The following is a 19,864-nucleotide window of genomic DNA, read 5'->3' as shown; positions in this document are numbered from 1 at the left end:
AGGGAAAAGAAAGTGGATCTTTCTGGTGTAGGAGGACAAGGCCATTCCTCATGTAGGATGATGAAAAGACTTGGGCTAGCCATTCTGATCCCAATGTTCTGCCAACCACAGAAGGAGCTCAGTGCATAGACTGGACTAAGATTAATTAACAGGAACAATTAGCAGGAAAAAAAAATGGATGAGGAAGAGGTTTTTCTGAATGAACACTCTGGGGACAGGTGTGAGGGTTCTAAGGAGGAAGGCAGACAAGATCTTAAAGAGCTCATGCAATTCCTCCAGTGCTAACTCACCCCCAGAGATGATGCCCAGACTGTGGATAGGAGCCCAGTGAGACTGGCCACTGGGCCAGGCACAACGGCTCATCCTGGGTATGACTAGGTATTAATAGCTTGGATGAAAATAAAATTTAAGACCATCATTTTAGTTGAGAAGTAGAGCAAAGCTTGTTCTGGAAAAGGTGAGTTCTAGTTCTCAGTGCTACCAGAAGTGACCTCTGCCTGCCCACCCCTTCTCCACCTTTATTGTCTCTTATGCCCTTCTCCACCACTTTGGATTATCTTTCGAGTCTGTTCATTCAACACAGGTTAATAGAGAGTAGATCATGTTCCAAACACTGGACTGGGTAGTGGAGTTTCAGCAGTGTAAGCACAGTCCTTGCCCTCAGGGAGTTCATAGTCTAGTGGGCAGACCAATAAACTAGTGCCTTCAGTGTAATTCATGCAGAGATAGGGGTGTGTGTGTGTGTGTGTGTGTGTGTGTGTGTGTGTTAGTCTCTCAGTTATGTCCAGCTCTTTGGACCTCTATGGACTGTAGCCCACCAGACTCCTCTGTCCATGGAATTCCCAAGGCAAGAATGCTAGAGTGGGTTGCCATTCCCCTCTCCAGGGGATCTTCCCGACCCAGGGATCAAACCCTGGTCTGTTGCATTGCAGACAGATTCTTTATTGTCTGAGCCTCCAAGGAAGCCCTGTCACAGGGAGAAAAAAGCACAAATCCCGAAGAAACCTAGAGGAAACATAGAGAACATTACAAATATTATCTCTCTTGGGGAGGTCTTCCCTGATTTGTTTTCTATAATACTTTGCATATCCCAGTTTTATTGCTTGTGTCATTGCACTGCACTGAGGTTTGATTGTGCTTATAGGTTTGATTTCCCACCAGGTTCTGAGTTCTTTGAAGGCAGGGAGCTTGCCTAATTTTTCTTTTTGTTTACAGTAGCCAATACTTGCGCTTCCCTGGTGGCTCAGGGCTAAAGAATCCGCCTGCCAATGCAGGAGACTCAGGAGATGCCAGCTTAATCCCTGGGTTGGCAAGAACCCCTGGAGAAGGAAATGGCAACCCACTCCAGTATTCTTGCCTGGGAAATTCCATGGATAGAGGAGCCTGGTGGGCTACAGTCCATGGGATCACGAAAGTGTCAGACACGACTTAGAGACTGAACAACAAACCAGTACTTAATATGACTTTGTTGAATAAATAGCAGGTAAATAACAGCTAGTTCCTGAACTGCTCACTATCATCTGAGCTTTCAGGTAGCTCACCGAATGCCTACCTTAGCCACCTTCCTTGAAAGCATCATGCAGGGGTCCATGTTGGGAAAGGACTTACAGCAGGCCCCAACTCCCCTTCTCACTTTACTGCTCTGTGCTGTCCCAGGCCAGCCAGGGAAATAATGACCCTGCTACCCTCTGACCAAGATCTCTTGTCTTCTTTTTAGGGCTGGCCCTCCTGCTGCAGCTGTGTAAGTGCCCCATGGATGCAGAGTGTCAGGGGTCCCTGGGTACAAGGGACACTAGTCAGGGCAGGGACCATCTCTTATTTCCCTGCCAATCCAGGCACAGCCACCAAAATTGTCTGTTACTTCACTAACTGGAGCCAGTACTGCTCTGGGGTTGCCTGCTACATGTCCAAGAATGTGGACCCTTGCCTCTGCACACACTTCATCTATGCTTTTGCTGGCATGACCAACTACCAGATCACAACCATCGAGTGGAATGATGAGACACTCTACGCCAGCATTAACGTGCTGTGAGTTCTGTGCTTGGGCTCTGGGCTGAGTTGGAAGCCTTTCAGAAGTCCTTAAAGATACCAGTATCAGAATGCCCAGTCTTTGAGTCCTGTTTACAATCACCCTCATGCCTCATTGGCAGAGTTGTTAACATCACTCTCCCCAGGGGAGGCAGGTTGCTGTCATTTGCCTAGATTATTTTCTTAGCAGACCCTCTGCATCATATTCTATAGGTCCCACAAGGTACTACCTACAAGGGATTCATTGTGAGTACAGTTCCTGGAGTTTGCTGCATTGCAGTAAAGTCCCACACCACCCTATGAGCTAGCTACCAGTTTAACTTAAGATGGCTCTCATGCCAATTAAATACGTGGCATATTTATTGGGTGACTACCTATGAATTGGGTGAGCCAGGCTTTATGCTAAGTGCTTTTCATTTTTTTTTTTTTAATGTAACCTTCAGAACAGAAGCAAAGTTTTAACAGATATTTTAAATTGAGGACACTGTATCATATAGAGGTTTTCCTTAGACCATACAATTAGTAGGTGGCAGAATCCAGGAATGCTTGGCCAGTTTATCAGATAGGTTAATCGACGCTTTGGTCCAGTTGGGAATCAGTGGGTAGGTTTTAAGATCAAGCTCAAAGGACCTGGTGCCTGCTGGGAGTCACCATGGAATAGAGGAGTTAGGTTTGAATCCTGCTCTGCCAGCCTTGGTAGCTGGGTGATGTGAAACAAATTGCTTAACTTTTCTGAATATTGCTTAGAGGGCAATGTGAGACTAATAGTTCCTGCCTGATTGTAAGTGTGACAGGAGCAGTGCATGTGACATGCCTGGCATTTGGTAAGCATTTAGTAAATTGTAGACACTTTTACTGCCCCTATACCCTGCTGTTTCCTTTACAAGACTCAGACTTTCAGCTTTCCAGTCTTGTGTGTCCCGACAACTCCAGCCCACCTACCATCTGTGTTAAGGGACTGCTTTTAGATTCTTTCATCCTCCCTAGGATGGCCTGCCTTGTCTTCCCCTGAAGCTTCCTGTCAAAGCAGAATCCATCAGCCCACTCTCAGGGCCAGAAACAGGAACCTGTTCAATGAGTATTAATTAATACTGTGTCCTGGAGGTACCTATAGTAAGAGAGTGCATGTGTGCTAAGTCACTTTAGTTGTGTCCAACTCTTTGCCATCCTGTGGACTCTAACTCACCAGGCTCCCCTGTCCATAGGAGTCTCCAGGCAAGAATGTGAGGGTGGGTAGCCATGCCTTCTTCCAGGGGATCTTCCCAACCCAGAGATCGAACCCACGACTCCCGTGTCTTCTGCATTGCAGGCGGATTCTTTACCGTTCAGCCACTGGGGAAGCCCCAGTAAGAGAGTACCTTGCTCTTACAGAGAGCTTTGCTCCCAGCACAAGAGCATAGACTGGTAATAGGGCAAACCTGGGGCTGCTCAGGTGTGGGATAAGAGGGTGGTCAGCAGATGACTTCACTCTCCCTGGGGAATTTCATTTACACTGGAATCTTCCTATCTCCAGCAATACAGAACTGAAAACCGTGATATCTGGTGGAGGCTGGAACTTCGGGACCCAGGGGTAAGACTTTGTATTCAAGGCAGAATCACTCCCAGATTACTCAGTCTCATCCAGACGTCAAGTGCTCTAAAATTCTCTGACATGGGTTGTCTCTAGATTTCAGGTATCAGTTTAGGTATCCCTTAACTTTCTCATCAGAGTTCTCTTTGAAGTTTTTCCTTCCTTGATCATAGCTCTTACCAGGCTGTATTTTAACTGACTGTCTGCTTATCTATACCTTCCTCCAAAAAAGCTCCTCCAGGGCAGAAACTATTTTATTCATCACTATACCCCAGCACTGCTACTGCTAAGTCACTTCAGTCGTGTCCGACTCTGTGAGACCCCATAGGCGGCAGCCCACCAGGTTCCCCTGTCCCTGGGATTCTCCAGGCAAGAACACTGGAGTGGGTTGCTATTTCCTCCTCCAAAGCATGAAAGTGAAAAGTGAAAGTGAAGTCGCTCAGTCGTGTCTGACTCTTGGCGACCCCATGGACTGCAGCCTACCAGGCCCCTCCATCCATGGGATTTTCCAGGCAAAAGTACTGGAGTAGGGTGCCACCAAATGTCAAATGAACACCTTGTAACTTCAGTCCAGGAAAGCTTGAGCTTTCCTCTGTCTCACAGGAAATGTATGAGGCTTTTGAGCACGAAGTCACCCAGAGCAACAAGCCCAGGTTGCTGATTTCTGCGGCTATGTCAGCTGGCAAAGGTACCCTTGAGACTGCCTATCAGATCCCCGAAATTCAAAGTAAGGCCTGTGGGCCCAAGTTCAGAGCTAATTAACCCTGAGACCTCCCCCATAGATTGGCTAATGCTCAGATACCCTGGAGAGAGAAGGCTCTGTCCCAAAAGAATAAGATGATCTCAAAGCCTGAGAGAGACATGGGAAGCCAGTCAAAATTCTTAATGACAAAAGGCTACTTGGAAAAGTTAGTTGAGTTTCAAACTTCTATAAGACTTGAAGGTCTGAGTGCAATGAGTTATTGGTTATAGATTGTGCGTCTTCTATATATCAACTTTTCAAATAAAGGTGAGACAGAATGGAGTAAAGAATACTAAAGCATAATCCTTCATGACATGATTACAAACCATATTCAGTTGGGACTAGGACCTTTAGGGGAAGTGGGATGGAGAGTATTATTTTCCTTGGGTCATTTTTCTTCTCTTGTATCCTACCCCCCACTTCCCAAGGTACATGGACCTCATCAATGTGATGACCTATGACCTTAAGGGCTCCTGGGATGGTTCCACAGGAGAGGACAGCCCCTTGTTTTTAGGACCCTACGACAAGGGAGACAACAAATACTTTAGTGTGGTAAGTGAGGATTTGGGCCAACCAGCTCTGATGGATATTTTCAATCAAGTCTTGAGATCTCTGGCCAAGGAGTAAAAGGGAGGCTGAGGAAGCTTTATGGACAAGATGAAGATGATAAGCTTTCTTAACTCAGTTCATGTTGCCTACTTCCTTATGCCTATGATTAATTGTACTCATTTATCTTTTACACCAGAGGAAGCAGCACTGTGGTTTGGGATAATCCCAAACATTGGGGAAAAAATATAACTATCATTTTCACTGATGTTAAGAATACATTTCATGATCTATCTTGCCCTTAATCTTCCTCACTTTTCATCCACTTTCTCCCGATTCTATAAGATTGATCTTCCTGACTTGTATGGCATAGGTAGCTATATAATAAACCTTCTTAATGATTAGTAGATGTATAAATTGATTAGATGTGATTTCAGTGCAGAATTCAACCAGAGACTTTAAAATTGGCATGGGAAAGTCTCCCAGGGGAAAACCCTATGCTTAAACATTCTGAGATGCCATATTTTGCCAGTTGTGGAAATGAGAGGATGCATGACTGAACTCCAGTTACATCCCAAATGCCAAGTCTAGTATGAGGGGAAGAAGGATAATGGAACATTTCATTCCTAATTGACACTGAGCCCTGCTACCTACATAATGTACCTCTTAACAAGGGTGCCTATAACACCCAGTTCCAGAAGGGAGGGTACACCTTTCCCTTCTATGAGGCTGGGTTATGGAAGAGTCTATGTCCAAAGTGGCTGGGAAACTGAGTAGAAAGTGTTGACTATTCCACAGGCCTCTGGGCACAAGCTTAGCTGCTTCTTAGTAAACATCTTCCTTACCTTTCCTCTAGGATTATGCAATGAACTACTGGAAAAACCAAAATGCCCTGCTGAGAAACTGATGGTGGGCTTTGGGGCTTATGCCAGTACCTTCACTCTCACCAACCCTGCCAACCGTGGCCTGGATGGTCCCACCTCTGGCCTGGGGGCTGCCAGAGCCTACACTCAGGAGGCAGGGACTCTTGCCTACTTTGAGGTAATGTCCCAGAGGGCTGGGAGGACCAAGGAGATTGACTCTCTGTCCTAAAGGGTAAAAATACTTCCAAAAAAAGAGAGAATTTATTCTTTGATTTCTAATCAGGGTACCCCATGTTGCCTGCTCTGAGTGTATGTGGTGGGGAGGGAAGGGTAAACTATTAATAAAATATCTTAAATTTTAATCTTTTAGAGTAAATATGCATGATTAATACTAGTAATGGTTAACATTTACCAAGTCCAAATGGATAGCCAGCTCTGTTGTCAATGATTTTATATATTATCCTATTTAACACTCACAATGGTGAGATGGATTTAATCATCTTACACAGAAGACAGGGAGGCACAGGGGGATTAAGAAACCTGCTCAAGGTCACAGAACTACTAAGTGGCCAAGCTAAGATTCCAACTAAGGTTGTCTAGCTCCAGCATGTCAGACCCTAACCACTATGCATTAGCATCCCCTTGTTGGCTCTTTTGTGACAAATATTCTTTCAAATAAAGGAACAAACAAGCTAGATTCAAAGGGTAACTGGAGCACAAGGCACAAAGAAGCTGCCCTGTTCCTTATGCACATATGGGTATTGGCACACCCAGGAATGGCAGGAATTCAGGTCTCATCTTCCCAGCCAGCGCCCTTTCCACTGTGCCACCCACAGGAGGAAGAGCAAGGAACCTGGGTGAAATGGGAGCCATGCACTCTTGTTTCCAGTAAAGAGTGGGTGGGGTGGGAGTGTATTCCAGAAAAGAAAGAGAGGGAGAGGGAGACATGAGCCAGGCAGAGCCAGGTCCATCTGAGCCGTGATTGCTCCTCTTGCCCCAGGTTTGCTCCCTCCTGAAAGGAGCCACTGAAGTGTGGAATGCCCCCCAGGAGGTGCCCTATGCCTACAGAGGAATTAGTAGATTGGATATGCCAACCCCAAGAGCTTCATGATCAAGGTAAGTCCCTCCAAACCCTACCTTCTGTACACCTGGGAGAGGCAGGGAACCTCCCCTCCAAGTATATTGGAATTAGTACAAGAAAATACCAAAGAGAGGAAAAGCAAAACCCAAAGTGGCCCCAAGGTCTCGACCCAGCTGCAGAGCCCAGCAGTTGGAACAGCCCCTCTGCCCCTCAGCAATTGCAGCTGGTTCCTCCCTTCCCTCAGCCCCTCCCCCTTCCCATACCCGGCCCCCCACTGCCCCTTCCTGGACTCTCCCCTTTGACCCCCTGCCCTCCTCAACTCTACAACTCTACTCCTGATCCAGCTCTCTGACACTCTTCTTGCCACAGAACCACGGAGTAGATCTGAGTTCCTTCCTCTCCTCTGCTCCTGCTTACAGTAACTTCATGCAGGAAGAACCCAAAATCTGGAGATGAGAGATCCATGAGGCCATTAGGCATCTGCCCACTGGCCTTTCATGCTCTCATCTGGATGGTTACTGTTTATCAGACCCAAAGCCCTTCACTCTATACCTCATAATCACCAGCTCTGTCTCTCTGCCCAGACACTTGCCATGTGAAGGGCCCTGTGTATCTTTTGCCACTGCAACCCACTCAAGCTCCATCTCAGACAAGGCTTCTCAGAAGGTGGCTGGTAATACAGAGAGCACAGGTAAGACTCATTCTCCCTGACTTGGTAGTCCTAAAATCTCTCCCTGTCCACAGCTATGTCCACGAGTCCTTCAAAGTACCCGTGGAAAGCCATTTTCCATTCCCTCCTCTCCATGGCTGGATCATGGCCTTCCCTGTCATTCTGCTGGAGTCACTCCCTGTGCTTGTGCAAAGGCCACCCTACAGTCCCCCTGAATCTCTCCCACAGGCCCAGTGGCTGCTGAAGAACAGGTTGGGGGGCCATGGTCTGGAACACTGGCTTGGATGACTTCACAGGACAAGACAAATACCCTCTCATGCACACCTTCAAGTCTGCACTTGGCGTCTCCACTCCTGGTGAGTAGTGATGCACCTCTCACCATCCACAGGATGACAAACTGGACATGGTTAAGGAGGAATAAAAGACTATCCAGTGCTCCCCTCAGCCTGGCCTCAAAGGAAGCCTCCTTCAGATCTTCCACCTGTCCTAGCATGTCCATGGGCACTGGCATTTGTGACTCAGAAAGAAAGACTCAGATGGCTGCTATGGGGCAGCCCTTGGGTGGCTGCCCTTACGAAAGGTCCATCACTGTTCCCAAGAATTCTTCTTGTAGAGCTGTTCTGGGAGCCCCTGGAGAACATCCGGGAGCCTGGGTAAGGAGGGGACCACAAACACCTTGTTTCTGTTCCCATCTGTCCAGCTCCAGCCCTAGGAACTATGTGGAGTAAAGAAGACAAGCCAAGGAAGGGATGCCAAAGTTAGATGATGAGGAAAGGGATGGAAAAAAAGACAACTCTAAAGGGGTCCAACTGGCCCTTTTTCTGAGAGTGGAGCAGAGTTACAATTGGTCTCAGGATACAATTTTGCCCCTAACATAAGGTCCAGGGCACATGCAGAAAGCAGAAGCAGGATTGGGGTGGGGGGCAGGAAACCATGGGGACAGCCAGTGCTGACTGATGGACCATGTCAGGTCTGCCGGTTCTTTCAAATTTCAAGTTATCCTCACAGGTGCTCTTGGAGACCAGGCGTAATTAGTCTATTTAAACATAAAAACTAGGGAGGTATTAGTCAAAGGGTGTGTTTCAGTTGTACAATATGGATAAATCCTGGAGATCTATTGTAGAAACAGTAACTATAGTTAACAATGCTTTATTGTATACTTTACAGTTTGCTAAAAGGGTAGATCTTATGATACGTGCTCTTATTGCAAAAGTTAATAATAAAGAAGGTGAGAGGAGACTTTTGGAGGGGATGAACATGTTTATGGCATTGATTGTGGTAACCATGATGCGTACTTATCTCCATCTCATCAAGTTGTGTGCATTAACAGTTTTTTATATGTCAGTTCAGTTCAGTTCAGGCACTCAGTCATGTCCGACTCTTTGTGACCCCATGAACCGCAGTACACCAGGCCTCCCTGTCCATCACCAACTCCTGGAGTTCACTCAAACTCACGTCCATTGAGTCGGTGATGCCATCCAGCCATCTTATCCTCTGTCGTCCCCTTATCCTCCTGCCCCCAATCCCTCCCAGCATCAGTCTTTTCCAATGAGTCAATGTCAGTCATACCTAATAAAGTGGTTTAAAAAGAAAGGTATTAGTGTAGTTGGCATTGCACAGGCTCTGTGCTCAAGACAGAACTGGTTTTGAATCTCAGTTCTCACCTTAGCTGACATGAAAAAAATGATTTTTAAAATTCCTCCACTCTGTAGGATTTTGGTGGGGAGGTATGGACTTTCCAGCTGGTGCTAGTGGTAAAAAACATACCTGCCAATGCAGGAGATATAAGAGACCCATGTTAGATCCCTGGGTCAGGAAGATCCCCTGGAGTATTCTTGCCTGGAGAATCCCCATGAACAGAGGAGCCAGGCAGACTACAGTCCACAGGGTCGTAAAAGAGTCAGACATGACTGAAGCAACTTAGTACACATGGAACATAGTATTTGGGCAGGCATTTAAGTGATGGAGGTAATAAATAAGCATATTCTCTCCTTAAACTAAAAACAAAACTAATAATTGTGCTGCACTTACTATTTTATATACCATACACACTGGAAAGTGCTTCACAGAGTAATTCTAAGGTTAGTGTCTCTAATACAAGTAAAGGGAGGAAATTGAGGCTCAGAGAAGTTAATGACTTGTTTGTGGTCACTGAGCTCATGCCAGAGCCCGGCTATGAACTTGCGTATCACTGATTCAGGCCCGGAGCATGTAACCACTGGTTCAGATAACAGAACCCCCAGTGACACTACAGACATGACACTTGTGCTGGGAAAGACCACTCTAGCACCTATGGGTTCCTTTACTTACTCTCTCAGGTTGCACAGTGCCCACCTCTACTGTGGGCTCCTCCACAAACACTGAAGCTCCCAAGACTGGCAGTGCTGATGATAGTGGATTCTGTGCCAAAAAGTCTGATGGTCTCTATCCCAGCCCCACCAGCAAGCATGCCTTCTACAACTGCATGGTTGGACATACCTATGAGGAGGCTTGTCAGACAGGCCTGGTCTTTGACACAAGCTGCTCTTGCGGTAACTGGGCTTAAGCTATCCCCTTGTGGGGTCCACCGAGGACTCTAGGAACAGAATGATGATTAAATGGAAGTTTTGCCTCAGAATGCCAAGTGTCTGCTTTGATTTATGTCTGTGTGATACTCTCCTGCATGTAAAAGAGAAGTCCTGCCTTTCTGCTCCCTAGATGGCTGGAGAGGTTGGGACTGGGAGAGGAGGGGTAGTGACTGGGACCTCTCTGAACATCTCTGTGGGAAGTTCTGGAGCGCTGGGCTCCTCCTGAGGCAGAAGGGGAGTGGAATTGGGAAGGTCTAGGAGGAAAGAGAGATCAGATCCATGTTCTTTCTCATAAGTATGCCTCCAGATGGTCTTGCAAAAGGACCTAGAAAAGTGGCTGAACTCAGAACACTTAATTTACTATATCTTCTCCTTCAGGAAACTCTTCTTTCACCAGGTTTACTTATCTCCAGACTCCAGGGCTATACAACCCAAGCAAACCATACTTGTTTGAGGACAGAGCGTGATAGCCAACTGCAGGACAGTCCACACACTCCACTTCCACACCTGTGAGCCTAGGAATAAAGTTCATCAGCATGATTTCTAAATTAGCTCACTTTAGTTCATCATCTTCATTTCCACAACACACCTAAATGTACCTTCAGTTCCCTAAGGGAAAGCACAAAGAAAATGAAAATGCACATTATAACAGGGGTGGGAGATCTTGCTCCTGACATCTCCAGGGTGGCATGGCCCCTGCTCCAAGGAGCTGAGGAACACAGCAGCTCACCAAGCCAGGAAGAGCTTCCACACTAACCAGCTCATTTTTGGGGCCAGGGAAGGGTGGTTCTGTGCATCGTGCTCTTTGGACAAAACCAGTGTAAACAACAAGCAGAACCCCTGGAAGTTAATTTCTTTCCTTCCCATCTCATCAGCTGAAAATTAGCAGGGTTTCTATCCATCTCAGTTTGTCTGGGATAGTCCTGGTTGCTAACTATTGTCCTTGCCTCCTGTTGATTTAATAAGTTCTACTGGTTTCAAAATTTTACTTAAAAAAATTTTTTTACTAACCATAGCAAAGTTATCTGGAATGGATTGGACACACCTCCACTTTATATTACTTCCAATTTCTGCCGTGGTCTGTACACACGGTTAAATCTAAATGTTCATTGGTGATAACCCATCTCTCTTTTCCTGGTTCTTTTCCAGGTGGTGCTGTGCTTAGTTGCTCTATTGTGTCCAACTCTTTGTGAGCCCATGGACAGTAGCCTCTCAGGCTCCTCTGTCCATGGGGATTCTCCAGGCAAAAATACTGGAGTGGGTTGCCATGCCCTCTTTCAGGAGATCTTCCCAACCCAGGGATTGAACCCAGGTCTCCCACATTGCAGGCGGATTCTTTACCATCTGAGCCACCAGGGAAGCCCTGTTCTTTTCTGACAAAGATTAAATTATTGCCTCTTACAATGACCACTTGCAGATGCTCACTGACAAATGAGCATGTGCTTAGATGGAAGTGGCTAAGGACAGCTATTTCCTCTGGTCTGCCCAGCTAGAGTGGAGAAGGCAATGGCACCCCACTCCAGTACTCTTGCCTGGAAAATCCCATGTACAGAGGAGCCTGGTAGGCTGCAGTCCATGGGGTCACGAAGAATCAGACACGACTGAGCGACTTCACTTTCACTTTTCACTTTCATGCATTGGAGAAGGAAATGGCAACCCACTCCAGTGTTCTTGCCTGGAGAATCCCAGGGGTGGTGGAGCCTGGTGGGCTGCCGTCAGTCGGGTCACACAGAGTCGGACACGACTGAAGCAACTTAGCAGCAGCAGCAGCAGCCCAACTAGAGGGGGAGGTCTTGATACTGTGGCTCCTTGGTGGGCCAACTACTGTGCTGTGCCCACCATGGCCTGCAAGATGCATAAAATCATCAGGTCACCAACATGGGATCAGTGGGAAGTTTGGGAAAATACAGGTTAGAATTATGTGAAATACGAACAGGAGAAATCAAGCAGTCACACCATTGAACTTGTAGAGAGTAATCTGAATGCTCTTGCTACAGGGTTTGTTATTTGTTGTGTGGAATAAATCTACAACCACTTATTTTATTCTCTGACAACACTTTCTATTTTTGAAGTAACTGCTTTTGTTAGCGATAAGCTATATACAATTAAAGTGACTATATAATGAAAATTAAGTACTGAATTTTCATACTCCAAGAAAGTTGAGATGAATCTATGACTTGTGTAAGATGTTATTTGACATTAACTGTCTACCATAGGGTTGTTGAGTATTGCATGAAAACCAGAGGACACAAATCTGCTGAATAAGCATCACCATCTATTTCTAAATTACTAATTAGTTTAAGAAGATTTTACTTAAATTTGATTACTTAACAGAGGTAGTTACTAAAGGTATTTTATATCACTTGGTGAAGCATAATATGTCAGTTTAGGTAAATATAAGAACACTTTTCTTATAAGAACAGAAGTACCAAATTCATTTCTTTTTCTACTGTGTATGTATGTGTGTGTGTGTGTGCACACAATTATTAAAGTCAAACTCTGTTTGCAGAATAAATTCACAAGCTTTTACACAATACCAAATTTATATTGATGTAATCCGATGCATTATATAGAAAATCACATAAGTTAATTCTAATAATAGTTGAATATTTTCACCTAGTTCATGAAATCAAAGTAAAGCTTTTTGTGGTTTATTTCATCAAAAGTGAAACATCTGACATTATTGTAAATGCTATTGTAAATTCACTTTAAAAGTTAAACATTAAAAATTATTTTTGTGGTGATGAATTTAAATATCAGTGGAAAACAACATTATGTAAAAAAAAATATTCTTTCTAAATTTAAAAAACCCTACAGAGCAGAAATGTCCTGGGAGTTAGCTGAAGTCACAAATCACTCACTAATGTGTTTTAAAATGTGACATTCTATCATTCAAGATAAAAGTTATAAAATTTTCAAATATTTTTATATGTAAAGAGTAACCGATCTATAACTTTTTAGACAATGCTGATGTTGAATCAAGAAAATATACATCAATGTGACAGTACAAACTTCTCTTTGCTGCTTATTTTCTGTTTGATTTTAGAAATGTTTGAACCATTAAAGAATTATTTCTTAATTAACTCAAAGTGTTCCACAGTGGTACTGAACTTAAAAAAAATCTGTATGTCTTCTGCATTTTGGTTGCATTTTTTCCCCAACTGGTTATAAATGTTTTAACAAAGTATTTAATGGAGAAGCTCTAAAACATTTTAATGTTTGAAGTTTTCATAAGTTAATATTATCAAAAAAGAATTTTGCAAATAAGAAGACTCTGAAAGAGGCACTGAACAAATTAAACAAGAAGTGCGCAAATGTATATAACATACAATTTTGAAATTTTAAAATTTTGAAATATTTCAAAGAAATATTTCAATTTGTAAGAAATATTTCAATTTGTACAATATTGTACAAATATTTCAATTTGTAAAGAAGACCATTTTGATAGAGCTATTTTTAGTATGATTTTTAATTGGATATATTTATTGCTAATTAGATGAGAGGTGTACAAGAAGTATTCTGAAGAGGTGTACAATCTTGCACCTAAGTTTGGGGAAACATTCGAAGGAGTCATGAAGATAGTTGTTGAAGAAATCTTCTGTGGATGGGAGCAAAAAGATAGCATCTGTTAAAATATTAGCATTATAATATTAAAACATTTTAATAGAAAAAAACAGAATTGAGAATATCCCCCACTGAGAATATCCCCCATTTAGCAGGCTTCCTAGGTGGCTCAGTGGCAAAGAATACACTGCCAATGCAGGAGATGCAAGAGACACAGTTTAATCCCTGGGTAGGAAGAATCCCTTGGAAATGGAAACCCGCTCCAATATTTTTGACTGGAAAATTCCATGGACAGAGGCACCTGGTGGGCTATAGTCCATGGGATCACAGAGTTGGACACGACTGACTGAGTACAAACATACCTATTTAGCAGAATTTCCTCTGAGCATCTTTAAGGAGAGTTTTCCTCAATTAAAAATTTTCTAGCCTACAAAGAAAAATCAGTAGAGTTATTATGGACTGAATTCTATCACTCCAAAATGCATATATTGAAGTGCTAACCCTAAGTACCTCAGACTGTGACTGTACTTGGGGATAAGGCCCTTAAAGAGGTAATTGAGGTAAAACAAGATCATTAGGGTGACCCCTAATCCAACATGACTGGTTTCCTTATGAAAGATTAGGACACACACACAGAGACAAACAGAGGGAAGACCATGTGAAGACACGTGGAGAAGATGGGCATCTATCAACCAAAGAGAGAGGCCTCAGAAGAAGCCAACCCAGCAGATACCTTGAGCTCACACTTCTAGCCTCTAGAACTACGAGAAAATAAATTTCTATTGTATAAGCCATCTAGAATGGCATTTTGCTGTGGCAGTCCTATCAATCTCACATCAAAGGTATCAACATCTTTGAAATGATTAACCATGAAAAGCAATTTTAAAGATTTCAAGCAACATTATAAAACATAATAAAACTGTTAGGTAGGTAGAATAGGGAAAAGGAGTCCAAAATGGTGGTGGCTAAAAGACAAGGAAGGTCCGAGGACCAGAGTGAAGACTTCAGGCAGAACAGACAGAACAAACAGCACTCCTGGCTAAGCCCAATTTGCATAGGGCAGGCCCAGGTGGAGGAAAAAACATATAAAAGGAGGAGCCAAAGCGCTTTCTCTCAGACTATCTCTCCCGACATGCACTCGTGAGCCCACACACTCTCTCTCGCTCTCGCGCGCTTGCTCTCTCTCTCTCTCTGCCCCCCTCCCCTCGCACTCCTCCACTCTCTTCTCTTTGAGTCTTGGATTCTCCTGCTATCTTCTAAATAAAATAGAGCTGTAACACTGATTTGCCTAAGAGCTGTAGCACAGTTTTTCCAAGACCTGAGAGCTGTGACGTGCCAAGGGCTTTAATGTCCCTTGCTCCAAATCTTTGTTGTGACGAGACAAAGAACCGGGAAACATACACTCGCGTGACAAAACCATACTGAAAAATCTTTATTCTTCAGAAAAAATGCCAGTAACACCTTACTTAGAAATACGGCTAAGAAATTTATTGATGTTTGTGAATATATAGCAAGAATAATTTGAAATTTTAAATATTTATTTACTGTGCATATATATTCACTTTTTAGAAAAAAAATCTTTGCGAATAGTTTTAACAGAACTATTTAAGTTCATCTGTATAGCAAAACACTGAGCAAAAGTAAACGTTTCAAAAATTACATATTTCTTTTTTTAATAGGCATTAGAATTTTATTAATTTTTATTGGAGTATAGTTGCTTTAAAAAATTATGTATTTCTAATGCCACTTTCATCTCAAGCGTGTCTGGGTTTGGATGATAAATTATGTGAAAGGACTCAGAACTTTTGATCGGATATTCCACTGTAAACTGAATGTCCTTATAAGTTTGCAGAAAAGAAAATTCCAGATGTACACAGAGTGGGGACCCAGTCATTTTGTATACGAACTAAAAAGGGAAAACTTGAACTTAATTTTTTGTGGATCTGACATATTTCACAGCCATTACAGCACCTCTGGCCCAGAGATCCGCATCCCTCTGTGATCCCCGTGGCTTGCACTTTAGCCTTCTGTAATGTGTCTGGATTGCTGTCTTCATCTGGAGAGTCCACACACATGGTTCCTTATCTCATTGCTTTGGCTCTGCCAGGAAGGAAGTCACCCTTGGTATTCCCCCCAGAGCTCTCTCCAAGTCCCTTCCTGCTGCTTTCTTTATTTAACCAACATTTATATAGCACTCTATGAACAGGCCCGGTCTTCAGCACTCTAATAAACATCAAATCTCTGGATTTCCGTGAGGACCCCCTGCGGTAGTCATGGTGATTACTCCCACTTTACTGGAAACCGGCACTGAGAGGCTGAGAGACTTGCCTAAGGTCAAAGGGCTGCAAAATGCTTTGAAAGCTGCCTGCATGACTCAGGTGTCCGTGATCTTAGCCCACACTATGCTGCCCTTTGGCCCAACCACACCCTGAGGCCACTCTTCATCCCAGTCCAGGCTCCAATTTTTGGATCACACTCAAACCTGAGGGGGAAAGCGAAGTGGAGCGATCAGGGGGTTAGCACTCGGTGTTTTAGGACCTGGTTCCCTGATTGCAGCACACCCCTTCCAGGAATCTGAAGTCATCACGCTGCGCCTGACTGATCGCCCTCGGGGCGGGGAAGGGACCTCCAAGAGGGAGCCGAGGTTGTTTGGAGTAAAATGACAGGTGGTGACCCAACCGCGCTGCCCCAGGCGACCGGGTGGAGCAGTCTGTTGCCCAGAGCTGTGGGGCGGAGAACCACCAGCACCCGCTCCTACAAGGAAAGATCCACCCAGCGCCCCAGGCCGTAAAAGCGGCTGCTCCTCTTCCCCCTCACCCCCGCCCTCCCTTCCCCACCTCGGGCCCTGGGCGCTGGAGCTCAGACGGAGCGACCCCAAGTGGCTTCCCTGGCGAGCGCTCTTGCAGACACCTCGGCGCTCTCTCCTTTCTTCTACCTGTGTCCCACCCAACATCTTCTATCACTCCCCTTTCGCGGGCCGAGGGGTGTGGAGGTGGAGGCGCGCAGAGCATAGGTAAAGGGCAGAGGGCCCAAAATCTCTTAGGTTTGTCGACTAAAAAAAGAGTTGTAAGTTAAGTTTTATTTGGGGCAAAATGAGGACTGCAGCCCGGGAGGCAGCAACTCAGATGAAAGACTGCTCTAAAGCGGCTTTGGAGGAAAGTCGATATATAAGGTTTTGGTGAAGGGGGAGTTCAATACCATGAAGCACTCAATTTACAAAAGGTTTTTTGTTAGTCATGAGCGTCTGATGTCACCATGAAGGGATTTAGTGCTTCTCTAGATATGAAGAGATGCAAGGACTGAGATCATAAAATCTGTTCCTAAAAACATCCAACTATCTAAAGACCTGTCCCACCAGATTGCCTGGATCACAGAGTGCCTCACTCCACCCTGAACTCCCTCAGGGATTGTTGAAGCTCAACAGCTTTAGGAGCATGGTGTTCAATCTTCATAGAGGCAGATGGCAAATGCCTTTGTTGTTCAGTCATTGGCAATGCTCTTGGTAAGTGCCAATTTGTAGCTGACAGGTTGAAGAAGAAAGCCTGTTTGCTGTCATGGCTGGCCTGGACTGGATGGGAAGGGTGGGGGAGCCCAGTGAGGAAATCCCCATCCCTGTTCCCAGAAGGAGACAAGTGACAGCGTGTTGGAGGTGTCAGAGATTTACATCTCCTGCCCTTCACAATTCTCCCAGCTACCTGTGCTCTTCATCCACACCCACAGACTGGGTGATCCAGTGCTGAAGATTGGCAGTTCCCGTCCCCCACCCCCAAAACCTCGGTAGGGGCGTCTTGTGTTGGCTTGAGCTGTCAAGGTCAGAATCCAAAGGTGGATTCTCCGCTGGAGGGAGTGGCCTGTCCTGGGTCCTGCCCTGGGAAAATCACCAGGGAAGTGAGGACTCTCTCAGCTGCAGGGCCCCTGGACTCCTAAGGCTGCTTGGTGCTGGCTGCTGGGGTTCCCTTCTAACCAGTCGATCTGGGCCACCACAGACTAGCTGGAGGCAGCTGACACCATTTCCAACAACAAGAAACAGGTGGGCCACGCTCTGGCTAGAAAGAAAGAAAGTGAAGTTTCTCAGTCGTGTCCGACTCCTTGCAACCCCATAGACTGTAGCCTACCAGGCTCCTCTGTCCGTGGGATTTTCCAAGCAAGAGTACTGGAGTGGGTTGCCATTTCCTTCTCCAGGGGATCTTCCCGACCCAGAGATCAAACCTGGGTCTCCCACATTGTAGGCAGACGCTTTACCATCTGAGCCACCAGGGAAGGTGTTCTTTAAAAACCTCCTGGCTAGAAGCTCTGAGAACCCACATGGAAGGCAGGAAGTCTATTGGACCAGGTGCTCAGACCTTGCCCATTATTCCTGCCCATGGATGCTCACCTGCCCCATTCATGTTCTGCTGTCTCTAGTTGCTCACTCCATCACCAGTTTTTTTTTTTTTTTTTAATTGGTATCAGTGTTATCATTTGGATCGACAAGTGACTGTTCCAGTCAGCTGCAGTGTCTCACAAAACATGCTCTGAAGAACACCAGTGGTTTGCAAACTGATAGTAAACAGAACACATTTGGGTAAATGTATCCTATATTCATACTGTGTGTAGGCCACAGATTTGATTCTACATTTCTAGTAGCCAGTAAAAAATAGAAAAAGAAATTAGTTACACAATATATAATGTCTGAAAGATCAGAATAAACCAACAAGACAAGCCCAACTATTTTAGATTCTAAGAACAAAAACAGACGTCTCCCCAGGATTTTCATAAAGAGAACGCTGTATAACGGGAAGATGAGCATCCTCCCAGTAAACACAAGGCCTATTTTATAGACAGTTGCCTCCTATAGCATCCCTCAGAAGAAGGGGAGGGCCTAAGTAAAAAATGCAATCAATCAGAGCCAACCAATAGCAAGCCTATAACATAAGAGCCAAATCTGGCCTTTCTGCTGGGCTCTCTGGAGATGGGCTGTCCAAAATAGTAGCCATGAGTCACAGGTGACTACTCAGCACTTGAAACGTGGCTCATCCAAACTGAGATATATATTTAAGCTGAAATACACACCAGCTTCGGAAGACTCATAAAGGTAAAAAAAGTAAAATATCCAAATAACTTTTATATAATTGATATAAATTAGTAGTCCCGTGATAAAATGATGTTATAGATCAATTAGATTAAATAAAATATTATTAAATTAACTTTACCTGTTTCTTTTTATTTTTCTAAATGTGGCTATTAAAAATTTTAGAGTTATATATGGGGCTCCCAATATATTTCTACTGAACAGAAGCAATATTACTTAGACTATATTCTACATATAATAAATATACAAAATATATAATATGATATAATTATATATAATATATATGCAGCATTTCCCCAACATATTCAACCAAAGAACTTTTTTCATCCTGAACACAGCACTCATTGACACAACTCTGAAGGGCAGTTGAGGGAACACTGACCTAAACAATGTCTCACAGGACTTACCCTAGTCCTCAAGTCTCTTGTGTGGCTTGTAGTTTAACTCTGAAGTCTCTTCTCTTGCTATTTCCTCCAACTAGTATCTAAACCAATATTTTCACCAGATTTCAAGTCTTTATCCCAGACTTAATGAATCAAACCCTTTGAGACTATCCTTTTTATATCAGTTAACTTTTACGGCATGATAAACCTCCCTCAAATATAGTGGCTTATAATAGTGACCATTTTACATGCTACACCATGGATGAACTTTGCGGAGTGAAATAAACCCATCACAAAAAGACAAATGCTGTATGATTTCCCTTACAGGAGGTATCTAGATTAGTCAAAAGCATGGACACAGAAAGTAGACTGTGGTTACAGGAGACTGTGGGGAGGGGGAAATGTGGAGTTTTGTTCAGTTGGTATGGAGTTTCAACTTGGGAAGATGAACATGCTCTAGACAGCTGTTGCATAACAATGTGATTATAGTAAACACTACTGAACGTACACTTAAAAATGGTTAAGAGGGTGAAATTACAGCACATGTTTTTTACCACAATTCAAAAAGTTTAAATTAAAAAAAATCCAGCAACAATGAATTTAGTTCTCAATTCTATGAATCAACGATTTGGACTAGGATGGGCTGGGTATTCCTTCTACTGGTCTTGGCTGGGCTGACATAGACCTCTATGGTCAGCTGACAGTCAGCAGCCTGGCCCATTGTTGGGGCTGCCTGGCTATCAGCTAGGGCCAGTAAAGTGACAGGCCGCATGTTTCTT

The 19,864-nt window shown here is 44.3% G+C and overlaps 1 protein-coding gene across 1 annotated transcript; it reads left to right on the top strand.

Annotated features, from left to right (window-relative positions):
* The first annotated feature begins 1,903 nt into the window (after positions 1-1,903).
* On the top strand, positions 1,904-10,045 carry LOC104981774 (acidic mammalian chitinase-like). The gene is given in 10 exon segments (XM_010831024.1): positions 1,904-2,023; positions 4,202-4,318; positions 4,761-4,892; positions 5,743-5,776; positions 5,779-5,927; positions 6,750-6,825; positions 6,828-6,865; positions 7,729-7,760; positions 7,762-7,856; positions 9,819-10,045. Coding segments are annotated over 10 exon segments (1,020 nt in total).
* The last annotated feature ends 9,819 nt before the right edge of the window (positions 10,046-19,864 follow it).

Source organism: Bison bison, unplaced genomic scaffold, assembly GCF_000754665.1.
Source record: "Bison bison bison isolate TAMUID 2011002044 unplaced genomic scaffold, Bison_UMD1.0 scf7180017864519, whole genome shotgun sequence".
NCBI classification, from domain to species: Eukaryota; Metazoa; Chordata; class Mammalia; order Artiodactyla; family Bovidae; genus Bison; species Bison bison.
The sequence above is the reverse complement of the archived record's forward strand: the minus strand, read 5'-3'. Positions and strand labels throughout refer to the sequence as shown.